At 41.9% G+C, this 15597-nt stretch overlaps 1 protein-coding gene across 5 annotated transcripts in view; it reads right to left on the reverse strand.

Moving 5' to 3' along the window:
• RUNX2 (RUNX family transcription factor 2) overlaps positions 1-15597 on the reverse strand; it is a 158544-nt gene that overhangs the window by 62562 nt on the left and 80385 nt on the right. For all 5 annotated transcript variants that reach the window (XM_068413221.1, XM_068413133.1, XM_068413302.1 and 2 more), the window contains one exon: positions 13848-13952. In XM_068413221.1, coding sequence (XP_068269322.1) covers positions 13848-13952 — 105 coding nt within the window. The remainder of the gene's footprint in view (positions 1-13847; positions 13953-15597) is intronic.

A 15597-nucleotide genomic window follows, 5' to 3' on the forward strand; every position in this document is an offset into this window, starting at 1 on the left:
CTCAAGCATTTGCTGAGTCTGGCTTTACTTTTAATGGAATTTATGTTGGAAAAAACACGTTATTTTGACCAGATTGGTTTTTATGCCAAAACTTTCTCTTTTTTTTCTTTTAAATTTTGGGCCAAATTTCACTTGACAGTATCCTCTTTGAAGAGATGACCAAGTATACGCAATTGTTCCATGTTGCATGAGCCCTAAAATCTAATCTCTCCCTAAACTCATGTCCTTATAAAAATGTGAAGCCTTCTCATAACTTTAAGTTGTCCTGCATACTGAACATACATTAAGTGAGGGGTTTTGGAATTTTTTTAATAACTCATAAAGTTGGGAACTTTTCAGTGCGGATTCTGGAACCGAAGCTCAGGCCACACTGAACTAATTTTAAAAAGTAAATGTAAAAAGATATGACCCATAAGTGACAAATTAAAGAGGGAACGTAAATGGTTTGCAGAGCACGCTGCCCTCCACCGCCGACTGCTTACACAGTGCGGCTACTCCCGGGGTCAACATTTTCTGGCAACGCCAGACAATAAAAAAGGCATAAACTCGCCGCGCATGGTAAAGCTACTGTGTCTGACATAACACTAACGCAGAGGCCCAGCGAGGTGACTGAACCCTGGCTCCCAGCTGCATCAATCCCTGTTTTAATCACCCTCCTGACAACACTTCTCTTTCAGCTCTCAAGCCGCTTGGCTCCCAAGGATGGGAACGCTGTGAGAATAAAAGACATGGGGAAAAGCTTAAACAAAGTTGTAGTAGTGAGGGGAATAAAGCTGTCTGTGAAGGTGCCTTTTGCCCAGCACTGAAATCCGTCTCCAAAAATGGCTGTCTTCACTTAAAATAAAAAAACCACGCAGCAGACTGCTCATCCCTGAGCCCTGTTCCAGGGAACAGCAAACAAGTCGACAAGGAGCCTACTCCCTGCAGTGCCATTTCTTGAGGCAGCTCCAAAGAAGAGACTGTGTGTTTTACACAGAAGGAGGAAGAGATTTCTGTGCAGGAGCAGATCTCAAGTATAACTTGTGACACCTCCTGCTTCTGATCAGCTCCTCCAGTTTACAAACCTGTTAAAACAACTCTCGTCGGTGGTTTTAAATGGGGCCAACATCTTCTGCAGCTCTGAGTCACGTAAAAGGGGAGAAGGTTACAACACGTAAGTGTTTTTGCACTGGCTGACATCAGAGTATCTAAAACACCACAGATCATGCCTCTGGACGCACCTATCACCCAGCTTATTTTTGCAGAAGAACTGGTCGTTCACCCTGGATTTTACACAAATCAGGAGGCTCACGGGAGCCTGAAGTGCCTTTCTCCACATTCACTGACTCCAGCTGGCCTTTGCAATGAGACTAGGTCCAGATTTTGCCCACCCTGAGGTTTGGATGGTGCCTGGACACAGGTTGTGGCTGCCTGTTACCTCAGCTAAAGGGGACTCAGACAGCAGTGCGTAGCCACGCTGGGAGCTATTTAGGGCAGAGTTTGGGGGAGGCAGGGGTTGAATGTTAATTTCCTGGGGTTGTTGTTCTTAAACACAAGGGGTTTTTGCCTAAAAATGCTCCTTTTCAGAAGCAGCGTTGCCCACGCTGGCTCTCTCAGCATGGCAAAGGGGTGCCGACGTGCAGGAGTGCTCGCAGCGAGGAGGCCCGGCTCCGCACCCGGGCGCCTTAGAGGAGCCATGGTCTGCAGCCCAAACCTCTCTCGGCTCGCACCCCGTGTGTGTTACAGCCTGCAACGTCTGGGCAGACTCTGCCAATTCAGTCGAAGTGTACGCACACCAAATTACCCCTCTGAAGAGGCTAAGGGTGGGGAAGGAGAGTCCTGCCAAACACTGGGGCCTGAAGGCACGCTGCCTTCTAACCTGCAACGCCTCCAGAGGCCCTGCAGGCTGAGCTGGCCCTTGTTTCATCTTTTACAAAGGTTGTTGACTTCTCTAACATGTCCCCGGCACACAAGTAGGAGTCACATCGTGCTCTCCTCTGCTGCTGGAGATTGCACCTCGCTCATCGCCTGTCGGTCACCAGCCAAAGACCTGACCTGTTGAAGTTGACGCCGGAGCTGCTGCAGCCCACGAGGAGACCCTGCCAGCTGCCGAGTTAATTTTCTACGCAGGATTTCCACTGAAGCTAATGGATTATTTTTCAGTGCAAATTAATACCTTAGCAGATTAAATGTTAGAGGTGGGGCTGGTAGGACTGCCTGTCACTAAAGCTGCCCAACATTTCTCATTATAAGACCCTATTTTCAGTTGCTTGCAACTTTACCGAACTTTGTTTGCATTCCATCTTTTCTTGCGTGACTAAGGAACACATTTCTTCAATTTCAACCAAAATGGCTCAGACATTCCTGGAAATGAATTAACTCAGGGAAAACACAGCACCTCGAAAAACATTTTTGGCAATCTTTTCTTGAAGGAGCTTTTTTGTTGCTGTATTTTGGAGTGAACATTTGAAACTTGGCTCAGCAGGTTGGGTGTTTATTTTTCAGAATCTCTGTGGCAATCCGGCCAGATCTGGTAAAATTATAAAACTTTGAAAAATAAAATTTCATAGAATGGAAATTCATTAGATTTTATCAGCTCAAAGCTTTGATTACAGCTTGGCAAAAGTAGCTGATTGCCAGCCCACAGATTTTATGCTCCTGCCACACCATTTTTTATTGTGACAATAGTTCAGTTGCTTAAACCAAAGTGTTCACAGATCACATTCACTGCGTATTCATATTTTTCCCAGTACCTGGTATGAGACCTTCAGATTTACTCTTCAGAACCACTGACCATTCACCACTAACTCAACGCGAGAGCGGCATTCTGAACATATATTGTTAGCTGTCTAAAAAATAAGAGTAAGTGGGTGTGCTCCATCCATAGGACATTGCTGTCCTCTGGATAAACCAGCACATGGTCTTACAGGGAGGGCCTGTTTTGTCACACACACACGACAGGCATGAATTAAAGCTGCACTGATAACCGTAATCTTGGCATTTCCCAATTCTGACTGCTCAGACATGGACTTTTCCTACTGTAATTTTTGTCTGTAGCATATGCATAAAGTAAGACTTAGAGCTAGAGGTATCTGCCCTTTAATCAAAAAGATCTATTTCTTCTATGTCAACATATTATTTATCTGATGTATAAGTATTCTCTTGTTACATACCTTAAATCTACTGTTTATTCCCTTTTACATCAAGTCACTAGAGAAAAACAGTTCTCATTTTAATTCTTTATGTTGCACGGCATGTATATAGTTAGTGAGGTGTTTACTTTGCATCCCACACAGATTAAACACCCTTCCCTGAGAGCTTCCTTCATTCTTGAGCTGGGTCTAAAGAGCAGACACTGTTATCAGGGTTTTGCGAGTACCAAGTCCTTACTGCTCTCTCCTACCTGTCTATAACAAAGACTGTCTCTACAAGCTAGCTGCTACCAGGTTTCTCTTTTGCTGCCATCTTTCAGAAATAGCAAAGATCAAGAAGAGTGAAACTAATTAATAACATAGATTGGTAAGTCTGCATAGAAGCAAAGCGCAAACCCTACCTAAATACCGAGTCTGAGTATCCTTCATGTGCTGTAATTCTGCTGTCACAATTCTCAGGGACGCTTATGACTGCGTGTTATACCGCAGGCAATGAATACTGCTGCGTGAGACCTCGTCACGGCACTAATAGGCCGCGGGCTCACTCTTCCAAAGCAAAAGGCTAATTAAACTGTTGGACTTTACTGTGAAGCTGATGAGGATCACATATAAAAGCCAGGCTACTGCTGAGGTGTAGGGGCCACAGCCTTTGGGAGAGGAACAGTAACAAGAACACCAGCACAGGGAAAGACATTTTAAACCAGAATGGACGCTTTTGTACTGAGCGCCTGAGAGTTTCAACCAAGCAGGGACGGAAGAGGAAAACATAAAAGATCACACACTGGCTATTTATGTCTAATGAGGAGGGGTTCACCAACATCCTAAATTGCGACAAATTTCAGAGAGCAGCCATTCAATGTGGCTTTTGAAAAAGTCGGCACTAAATCCCCCTTTTAAAAGGTTTAAAGAACGATAAAAAGGAGCACAAAGAAGCATTTCAAAGCTGTGTGCTGCTGCCATTGCCAGTGAGCCAGGTAGCTTGTTTAAAGCTGAAGCAGGTATGTGCACGGCACTGAGCACCAGCTCCACGTTCCTTCTGCAGCCAGTGTTCACTGCCACTCACGTCCAGAGATCTGCATACTGACACTTGTAGATACTTAGGGTGGGATAAACCAGCTTCTAACACATACATACATCTCTCTCTTGAACGCAACAGGCCAAAGATGACTTGCTGAGACACCATATCTAGCTTTTATGCAACTACAGTTAAGAAGAGTCAAGCTACCCTGTGTCTCTGAAAATTTTACTCATATGTCCCTTTACAAGAAGGATTTTCATTTTGACTGCTTAGCTGATGACTTAAAACACTGAATAATTTACATTCACAGCTTTAATGCTGAGCCCTCTTCTGCAGTTAACACTTCTGTCTACAGAGGTGGTAATTTTATTAGAGCACTGGCTTTACAAACAATTGTTCAAAGATATCAAAAAAGACCAAAAATGGGAGTGGATTCATAGCCCAGATCTTCAAAGCCAAAGAGTGTCCAGTGTGAAAGCAAAAAGAATGTTCCACAAATCTACAGTTTATGGTGATAAGAGACCCAAAGAATGAAAAACTAAATTGTTCTTAAATTTAATTGGCATCCTAGAAACCTGGAACCAACTCTCTTGCACATCATATGTCTACAGTGCTTGACAAATTCACTAGATAAATTGAATTAATTGAAGTATATTGTTGTCTAGGAATCTGAATCTGGATCCTTGACTATGTATGTACACATTAAAACAAAAAATGTTTCCATGTGTAACACCCTCTGTACTCCTAACCAGGGGTTTGTACCACACAGCAACTGTGTATTGTATTTCCAGGTCTCTATTATTTTCCAGCTTCTATACTACTGAGAAACACAGGTCTGAGTTTTCAAAATACAACAAGTAATTGTGAGTATCATCCCTTTTTGATGGCTAATCTCTGGATTTCCGATCCTTTTTAACGCAACCAGTTAAAATTTGGCTTCTTTTGCAAATCTAATCTAGGATTTACCAGATGTAAACATATACCTGGTACTACATCAGTGCCTGCAAGTGCCTACTCCTTTCCAAGATGATGCTGCACCAATGTGAAACCGCTGTATATAACTGTCTACCTGTCTCACAACATGTGAAGTGATACTCTGGAGTATAATGAGCTAGATCTCTGCTTCTAGCAAATTAAACTACAAATGCAAGAACCGGACTCATCCATTTCTTCCACAGCTCAATTCTGTGGTGCTTGTGGAGGTGATGATTTTCCCTTTGAGCTCTAAGAGCAATGAAACACGACACTCTCAAGTGCCTCTGACTGCACAGGGCATTTAACACCATGTCTAAACGGGGAACGGTTTTAAACTGAAAGAGGGTAGATTTAGATTAGATATTAGGAAGAAATTCTTGACTGTGAGGGTGGTAAGAGACTGGAACAGGTTGCCCAGAGAAGCTGTGGCTGCCCCCTCCCTGGCAGTGTTCAAGGTCAGGTTGGATGGGGCTTTGAGCAACCTGGTCTAGTGGAAGGTGTCCCTGCCCGTGGCAGGGGGGTTGGAACTAGATGATCTTTAAGGTCCCTTCCAACCGAAACCATTCTATGATTCTATACTACTGTGGGAATGCAAGAATGAGAAAGTGTATGAAGATTTAAGGAAGCAGACAACTAATTGGCATTACTCACAGGGACTGCAGACAAGCAGGAAGCAGATTCTACACTTGTAAGCACCCTGATTAATACCTGTTTGGCATCCTGAATTTAAATGAGCAGGGCTACTAAAGAAGCAGGGTATTATGAAGTGGGAGTAAAGTTCACAAAATGCAAGTACGAGAGTTTGAAGAGCGATGGAAGCAAAAACAGTTTATGCCGGCAATAATCAGGCAAAAGGGTTTGCCTTCCCACGCTGTGGGAAAGATTACATCTCAGAACCAAAGGAGAGAGGGCAGCATGTTAAGTTTGGATTAGTAAGGAATAATTAATATGTTCTGATGTGGAGCAGGAACATTGGAAACGTGGAGTATTTCCCAGTGTTAGGAAAATCTTTAAATGTGTTCCCCAATATTCTTCACCTTTAAGTAACACCTATAAAGTGTATTATCACCTTTACATTGTTTCTTATGCAGCTGCAATATTTTAGTGTGAGAATCTTATTGAATACTATGTCTACAGCTAAATGACCTCAGTTTTAATCTCAGCAGTTCACATAAACCAAGATGAGTAGGACCTGAGCAGTACTTGACTATCGAAATCCTGCAAGAGGTGATCATGATGCCTTAGTAGATAGCATCATTTTTTAAGGTACGTCTATATTGTACTCATTACGGCAGCTGTATAGACACTTCAAAGTCAGCTTTAAACAAGTCCCTGTATTGTCAGAAATGTAGCATGGACTGTTCACAGTTCAACCTAAGACAAAGCATCCACCCAAGAAGCTGAGCAAACAGTTGGTTAACCCATGCTGAGCTCCATGTTATCTGCTGCTGTACTGCTATCACTACCTGAGCTACCTGCTTTAAAGCTAACTCAGGCTGTCTGAATTTCTCAGCAGTCATTAGGACTAGAATATCTCATAATCTCATCTGATTTCAGCCATCTCAAAACCATGGTGCCTAGTCTAGGCTAGTCATCTAGCCTCCATCTATAATCAATGGAAAGGGACAGATACCTCTAAAGGGCAATTCATTGCACTCTTAGATAGGCATTAAGATAGGTGGGATGAATCACTCTCTGCAAGTTCCTATGTCTCTTCATTCACTTCAGAGGAAATCTACCCTACATGTCTAATTTTTGGAGAGCTAAAAGCCACCCTCAGTCGACGGTGAGCTACAATTGTGCTGAGTAAGCTGGTCTACTGTGGATGAGAAATGTAACAGGGGATCTGAGCAGACACACGCATTAGGGAACCCAGTTCTTCATAAGAGTAAGGTTTCCGGCGTCCCAAACATACTGCAGCATGAGATCATTACTAAGTTTCTTCCCCTGAAGTTTCAATTAAGTATGATATTCTTCCTCATTTCCTCTTCTGCATTCCTTGTCTGGTTAAATCAGCATCTGTGTTTCACGTCTGGGATGACCATGTTTCAGTGGAGAATGAAGTTTACACAGAGAATAAAAATAAATTTTATAAAAACCTTATAAAGAAATTTGGGATTGCCACCAAGGGAGACCTACATAAGTACTCTACTTATACTATTCTGATGCAGCATCTCCCAGATGTACTTGCCCTGTTCCTACTTCCCAACCCACTTTGGAAAGTGGAGGCAGAGGAATAAGAGGTGCTACGCTTAAGTGTGAGAAAAAAAAAATGCTGATATTAGTAGCAACAAGCTAAATGCATTTCAAAAGTGAAGACATACGAGAGTTCTCTTGGGAGGAAAGTACAGAACAAGACGACCTGGAAAAGCTACTCTAATGCCTTTTTTTATACCATCTTCCTCCACAGTACCTACATGGAGTAGAGTCACAGACTTATAAAAAAGGCTTTCACAATTTCCTTTCCTCACAGTCGTGCCATATGGAGATACAGAATGAACTCACTTCCACCATTGACTTCATTTGTTTAGTTCTAACCCCTTTTCCCATCTGTATTTTTAATGGAGACTGTAAGCTAGTCAGGGCAAAACTCTCTTCCCATATGACTATGCAGCATGACTATGCAGAGGGGCCACGATTTTACTTGTGGCTTGGAGAGACATTTTGAATACAAACAGCAATAGCTGCAATATCAAAAAAACACCATGGTGGCCATCTTACATGCCAAACATAGTAGGAATAGACTGTTTGGAAGCAGTGTTCCCTCTACAACATGATGGAAACACTGTTCTGTTGACAAATACAAACCGAGACTGCATTACTATTGGTGAGGACATCTTAGGGAATGGTTTTATGCTCAGACTTGCCCATTTGTTTTACATAATCTTCTCAAGGCCTTTACCCTCTCACCATAACAGTGAATACATGGTCACTCTTGTCACCTCCCTGGGCAGCAATATCCTCCTATGGAGAGCCAGCTGGTGTCATGTAGATCACTGAGATTTCAGAACTGCAGTGGGTGAATTCAAGCCATGAGTGAACTAAGCAGGTTTCGCTTTCATCTTACCCTATGCACTACACCAGCAGATAAAAGTTATGATCACTGGAAAACAAATTATTTTTACTCTCATATAGTCTATTTCTCAGAAGATGAGTTTTTATGCACCAGCCCCTCTCTAGCCACAGTGGAAAAAGCAAGAACTGACGGGTCCTGGGGATGCAGCTACCACCCCCAACAGTGTCCTGGTCACCTTGTTCCAGATGCATCGTGGTCGGGGTAACTGTAAGAAGCTCTGCTCTGGGGGTTACACACCCATCTCAAACGTAAAACTAAACCACTAGCATATATAATGTCTGTCACCTTTGACAAGGAACACTTGAATCATCCTGCCAGTTTCTTACAGCCTCTGGGAACGCTCAGGAGCTCCCGTCCCCAACTAGTAGTTTTGCGAAATTACACATTTGCAAAAAATAAAGCAGCAGCAAATGATAGTGAGCGAAACTATGATGTCTTGCATTTTACACTGTAAAAAGGACCTGGTGTTGTACTATTGAAATCAGAAAACTACAACTCCTTATCAGGAACCTGAGCACAGGTGAGGTCCCAGCCTGTAAGTGGACTGTGGTCGTGCTCAAATATGCCAACGATAGTCACAGAAAAGAACCTAAACCCCGTATCATAGCCATGCTGAACATTTCTTTGGCTAATATAATCACATTTTCCCTCATTTCTTACAAAGGGGCATTATAACGCAAACATTAAGCTTTACAAAGTCATTTGGAGCAACTCGCAAACCACCAGACCGCCCACTCTGCCTTCCTCTGCTCCCACTTACGCTGGGAGAAATCCGGCATAACCCAGCCGATCTCAGCAGAGATTTGTCACTCTGAAAGACACCAGAGCAAGTCACAGATTTTCTGACTTCGGTTTGGATGAAAACCCAGGACTTGCTCATCATATCTCAGGGTATTTAGCATTGACTTTAATTAAAAACCTCCTCGCCGTGCCAAAACGCGCTCAGATGCAAACTTCCGTGTTCAGCGTCTGCAACGCAGCGCTTCAAAAAACTGCGATGCTACATTTACAGTCTGAGGTAGCTGCACAAAGTAGGACCTGCCAGTAAAATTTCCTCTTGTTCTGCAAACTCTCTTTCTCTCTGCGCTGCCCCAATTTACTGCAGTGCAAAAAAAACCCCACAGTCAAATCAATATATTCTCTGGAAGGAAGGGCGGGCTGGTAGAGTGGTTTTTGAAGGCACGCCAGAGAATATTCTGAATGGGGGACACACAGCGTGTTTTAACTGCTGTGATAATTCTGCATAAAGAGATGTTAAGGATCTAGCTCCTTGCTGTAGCATGCCATGTGTCCCTGAATAAAATTACTGCCATGCAGGCTGTTAGCAGAGGAATGCGTAAACAGACAATGTATCCTTGCATCAGTTCCACAAAATGTTGCACAACACAAATGCCTCTCGATGTGTCATTTCCTGCTTGGCCACCAGCCCAGCTCCTGACAGGCAGTCAACAGAAAAAAAAAAAAAAGAAAAAAAAAGGGAAAAAATAATAAAAAAAAAATACTGAAAGATTTAAAGCTGTTCTACTCCAAAGCACATTCCACTAGCCCCAGACTTAGCCCTCCACCCTCTGCCTTTGAAAGAAAAGAGGGAGAACTTCCTAAAAAACTGTTATGGTTTTAAGTCGAGGAATCTCAAAAATCTCACTCACTTATCTGTGTTTTATAAGCCAGGTCAGCCAAACAGTTAATACAAAGGCTGAGCAGAACCTCACGCTAGCTTTCGCTGCCTTCTGCAGCGTGCACAGACAAAAAGGCGATGTTTGCTCATACCTTTCATCACGTGCGCACCTTGCAAGCTGCAGCCGTGGAGAAATATTCGGGAGCTGAATGAAATAAAGCAGTTTTTCTCCTACCAAAACGCTTCAGTTCCAAGCTCAGAACCACTTTTCCATTCAAGCTGATAGAGAAAATTGTGGTTGGTGGCTTTGGAGACTTCCTTTAATTAGAGACGAACTAAAGTCTTTGGAAGCCAGGCAAGATATAAAAATATATAGACTTCTCCCCCCTCCTTCCTCATGATTTTCCTCCTGAATGGATTTCTACCAAAAGCAGCCAGAAAGGAGGGCATGTCTCCTATTCGAAAGGTACCACTGGGGAAGGGCAAATCATTATTTCTACATTTGTAATGAGGTAAGGCAAAGGCATTAAAGAGGGGTTTAGGTAAAGGTTTAGGGGGATTTTCTTCTGTTTTTTTTTTCTTTTAATTCCTTTACAGTGATCTCTTGCTATCTGTCAGTCAGTTATGACCTCATGACAACTTATTTCTCCGGAAAACTTCTTTCAGCCCTCCCAGCTGGAAGGCAGCTCTGCTGGCTACAATGTGCATATGGCAGAGGTTTTATCCTGGAGATGAGGAGAAAAAAATATCTGCAGGATTTCCCAATGATTCCCAAAGATCTTATACAACCCCGTCTCCAGACTCCATCACTCAGAGTGCAATGAGCTATCTCAATCCAGCACAAAGACTGTGCAACACAGTACATGTCCCTGGATGGTAATCTAGATATAGACTGAAATAGATAATTAAAAATAAATAAATATTTTCCAAGGAAAAATCATCAGAAGACCTTTTCTTGTATAGAAAAGGGCAGGTTTTCCTAACAGAGCAACCTGACACCACTGTCTCTATTAAGATATTTTAAAATAATAACAGAGAGGCAAGGCAGCAGGCTTCTACAAGTATATGTTTAATATGACTAAATGGCACTTACATTTAAGAACCTGACTTTCTTAAGTGCTGAGCATCCAAAACACCAACTGGAGTCACTGCATGCCATGACTGTTCAGCACTCTTAAAGTCAAGCTCTAAACGATTGTGATATCTGTCATGGTATTGCTGCTTCTCCTGCTGCTGCTGGAAAGCACGCAGCAGTCGTTCGCTTGAGTCAACTTGCCAAGAGAAGGTCAGAGTGCCTTGCCTATAAACAAGCCTTACAAATTCACGATCTAAAGCATGATGTCATGTCTTAAAATGATAAGCTGGCAACAAAGTAAATGACATTTTGTAAAGATGTGCATAATTTTATGTTTACGCTACTTAGAACGAAGGTTCTAATAAGTCATCGGTTGTGTTGCTTTAAAGGGAAGTTTTATAACTGAGATGAATCACAACTGCAAAAGATCAAAGTTAAAAAACATCAATGATGCCATGGGGTACTTTTTAATCTTGTAATGAATGATGATCATGTGCTCTTATGAAGTTGGTCCAACTGCCAACGCCAGATGTGTATATTAAGAAAAAAGTTGTTTGTGATGTGACAGCTCTGGTTGAGCTGCCAGAGAGAGGAAAACTAGGAAAACGTGCTTGAGATGTCGAAGTGAAATACAGATCCTGGCAGAGAGGGGCACTATTTGCCGATACATAATTTGTTAAGGAAAACACATTTGCTACCAGAACTGCTCGTTGACTTGAATTCCTTATTGCCCCCAACCACCTAATTTTCCTTATGCAACGTAAATGCCAGAAACACTTCTTGAACAATTACTACCAAACAGTAATAAATCTACACGAGTGCAGGGGCTCTCAGAAGGAAGCAGAACTTCAGTGAAACTCCCACAGCTCACGGGAGCTACTCTTTCCCTGAAAATTCACGCTTAATAACAGTCATTCTGGAGGTGTCATAGCCTTGAAAGTACCAAACTGCAGTAACAGAACTAACCCCAGGGTAGAGCTTCACTAAATATTTAGCCAAAATATTAACATTCAAATAGACATTTGAGCTCAAATTTTGCTTCTTAAAAAAAAAGATGAACGAAGACACAATAACTCCACCTAGGCTGTAAGAACTAAGTTACTGAGCATTCCTAAGTTCAGCTATTCAATGCAAATAGCAGACAGGTATCACGTACAGAGGCCTTTCAGGTCTAAACTAAAAAACTCCAGCAGAACTTGGAAATCTCATTAAGTTATACGAACACAGCCTCACTTTTAATCCACTGGTCACCAAAAAGGCTAGGCCTAATGCAAGCGGGTTCCCTTTCTGTGCTACACAGGGCAGTCCACGCTATTCTCCACATCAGTTTCAAACCGTCCTGCTCTTTCAAAGCAGCTGTGTCCTCTGCTGGGAGATCTCCTCTTTTGCGGATGCCTCAATATATATATGGAAGCAGCCTCCAAATGGGAATGGCTAAATGATATATAACTTATTCCCTGGTTTTTACTCCATGAATGCAGTTTACCCAGTGTCTCTGAGTGAGCTACATGGAGCATCAGCTGCAGGTGAAAATTAAAAATGGGAACTGATTCAGCTTGGAAGAGAAGACAGAATAAAAATCCCCTCGCTGTGACAGACGTACACCTCAGCTGTGAGCAGGTTGCAACGCAAGTATCTACATAATGAAATTTATCCATAGCTACTCGCTTTTTTTCATCTGTTATTCAAGGTGAAACCCTACAGCCCGGACAGTTCTTACAGAAGGTATTTCAGCTCCCGCCTCTCAGTGCAAGAGGAGGTGACGCCGCAGCGTGTTTTAGCACGAGAAACACTTAACTGGATGAATTCTGCCTACATCTTTCGACTTCTTCTGTCTTTTTAGTACTTACACAAAACTCCATGAAAGCTCCTTAAAGTTCTCATTTGTATGAGCAGATCAAAAGCAAAATAATTATTTGAGATGCTTCCATTATAGGGATGTTTTTAATGTGGTTATTCATCAAATCATTCTTAATCTCTAAATGTAATTTAAATACAGCTATACCTGGTTAATCCAATCAATTTAGAAAGAGTCGTTCTAGTTAGAATAAGAAAAAACTCCAAGACTGGATCATCAGTGATACCCATATGATGTGAGACTGTTTACCAGCTAAATGTGCTAGACAGAAAGACAGCCATATAAATCATGATGGATTAACCAGATTTGACTGTATCTAAAAATAAGTCCTACCCATACAACTGCTAGAACATGCAAAACACAATTGTCATAAAAATGCAGCCAGTGATCATTGCAAATAGATTCTTAGTAAGTTAGGAAGTGCATTGCTACGAGGTAAACATGCTGAGTGAAAATCTGCTGGACTATGTTTCAATAAAATGTACGTTCTGTGCACAAATAGGAAACAAAGACCATGCTGTTGATATACTGGGTTTTTATCTGTCTTTGGCCCCCCAGGGTCTATGATGAGTCCACAGCTGAAAACCAATTTCAGGTATGATGAGATTAACCAGGTGCATGAATTATCTGATGACAAAAGAATTTAAGGGCAAACAAAAAGGCACTATATTATATATTTGCTCTCTGCGCTAGGACTGATCCTGAAAGATCAATCTCCTGTTTTGTTCTAAACGTCTTTAGCTGGAAGCTTACGGGAGTTCAGGGAATTCAGCATGTTGCAGGATCGTATCTATTATGCCTAAATCAGATTATATATAAATATAGGGGGTTTAGTTCTCATTTACACTGGCAGATAATGTATCAAGACCTTGATGTGAATGAGAATCAGGTTTGTGATTGCCCAAATTCAGCCAAGCACTTAAGTGAGTGTTTAATGCAAGTATGTGTGTGGTCCAATAGACTCCAAATTCAGCATGCGCTTACATATTTCGCTGAGCAAGAACCAGTGTTTGACAAAGATATATGTTTCATTTACGGGTCTCTGTTAAACAAAATTGAGCAGACATAAGTGCAAAAATAAGAATATAATACTCACTTCTTGGCTCCCTTGGCCCATCCACTGTAACCTTTATAGCTCTGTGGTATGTAGCGACTTGGGGGGGATTTGTCAGGACAGTTATTGTCAAAGTAAAGCTCTTCCCTACAAAGGGAGAAAACCAACAAGGAATGAGTGATTACAACATGAAAACAGTCACATGCATGTTCAGTAAAGAATCAGAGACGTTTAAAATTATTCCCTGTCGTTACCACAATCGTGAAAATTAAAAACATAACTGACCATAGGAGTTTTCCTCCCCTTCAGTTTTACTCTATGTCAAGAATATGTCCATGTGTTGACAATCTAAATGTTTCTTATTTAATAATGGGTCATCATACAATGACAGAACAAAAGTGATTCACTGCTGAGGACAAGCCAAATTCTTTGCTGTATTGAAAGTGGTGTAAATCCAAAGCAAGTCAGATAATTTAAAAATTTACTCCAGTTTTGCAGCTGTGTGACAGAGAGCAGAATGTGGCCACATGTTATTTACTTCACACAGTTTTATCATTTCATTTGTTTGACTTGACTACAATGAGATGAAGAAAGAATATATTTTCCTCCTGGGAGTCATTTTAACAGGGAATCAGTGTCTCCTGTCCTTCATATGCCAGGGGTAATATGATGATATCATTATTACTGGAACAGACTTTTTTCCCTACATATATTCCATCTATGAAATACTAAGAAAGCCCCCAACTTTCCCGTGAGGGTGAGAAACTGCTGTGTGCACGTACGTTGCTAGCGTAAGTCTGCATTTTTTTTTATTTTTCATAGTTCAAATTCAGGCAGAGATTGCACAAGCTCATCTGCAGCCTTTAGCTGAATGAAAACGTTAAAAAGAAATAAATAAAGGGAGCTGCCTGCATCTGAGCGCACATTCTCACAAGGCGCTGGCCCCCGTTCGGGAGACTCACTGACAGTTGTAATCTGTTAGATATGCAACGGTTAGTCATGTCAGATAGTCAAAACTGAAAACTGTTTCAAGACAGGAAAAGGTGGGCGTACAACAGTGACTCAATAAAACAGTCAGCAATCTTCGGCCTTCATGCTCGTTTAAGCTGCTACTTTACCAGACACTTAAAACTCTCTTTTTTTTTTCCCCTCCTTCCCTCTGTGTATACGTGCATTTTTGTTGCTAGGGCTTTTCCTCCTGCTGAACTCTGAAGGCATTCAATCAAGACACAAATCTTAAATGATATGTAACAGTGCAGACTTAATGCAGTTTTTTCGAGCCTAATATAGAACAGCTTATATATAAGGCATAATACAAAACAGAGCTTTGGCTGTCAAATCTAGTAATTGGTGTTTCTTTCTGGTCCAAGTCGTATATCCCCCAAACCTGCCTGAGACACACATCATTTATTATCAGGAGTGCAACTTCAAACTGCCTCGGCTATATTTTTCACAAACTAGAATGTGACATGGATTTTTTTTTTTTAAGGAAATATAACTGTCATTTAGAGTAAAATGATTTTCCAGGTGTAGCTGCTCTCCAGCTGTGCCCACCTCTCCAAGAGATGCAGGCTAAAGGGAAGGTCAGGACCCTGGCAAAGGTGCCACAATCTCAGGAGGCTGAATTCTGCCTCAGTGGCAATGTGTGGCTGAAGGTGACTTTCCCTGGTTTCATTGGGACATGGATTATTTCACAGATCTTTCAAGAATGATCACCACAGGAGGAGTCAGGTGTATGTAGGATGTCCAGTCTTTGTCCAGTCCTGCCCATCCACCGTCCCCAGAGGTAAAC

This window comes from Nyctibius grandis, chromosome 1, assembly GCF_013368605.1.
Source record: "Nyctibius grandis isolate bNycGra1 chromosome 1, bNycGra1.pri, whole genome shotgun sequence".
Taxonomy (NCBI): domain Eukaryota; kingdom Metazoa; phylum Chordata; class Aves; order Nyctibiiformes; family Nyctibiidae; genus Nyctibius; species Nyctibius grandis.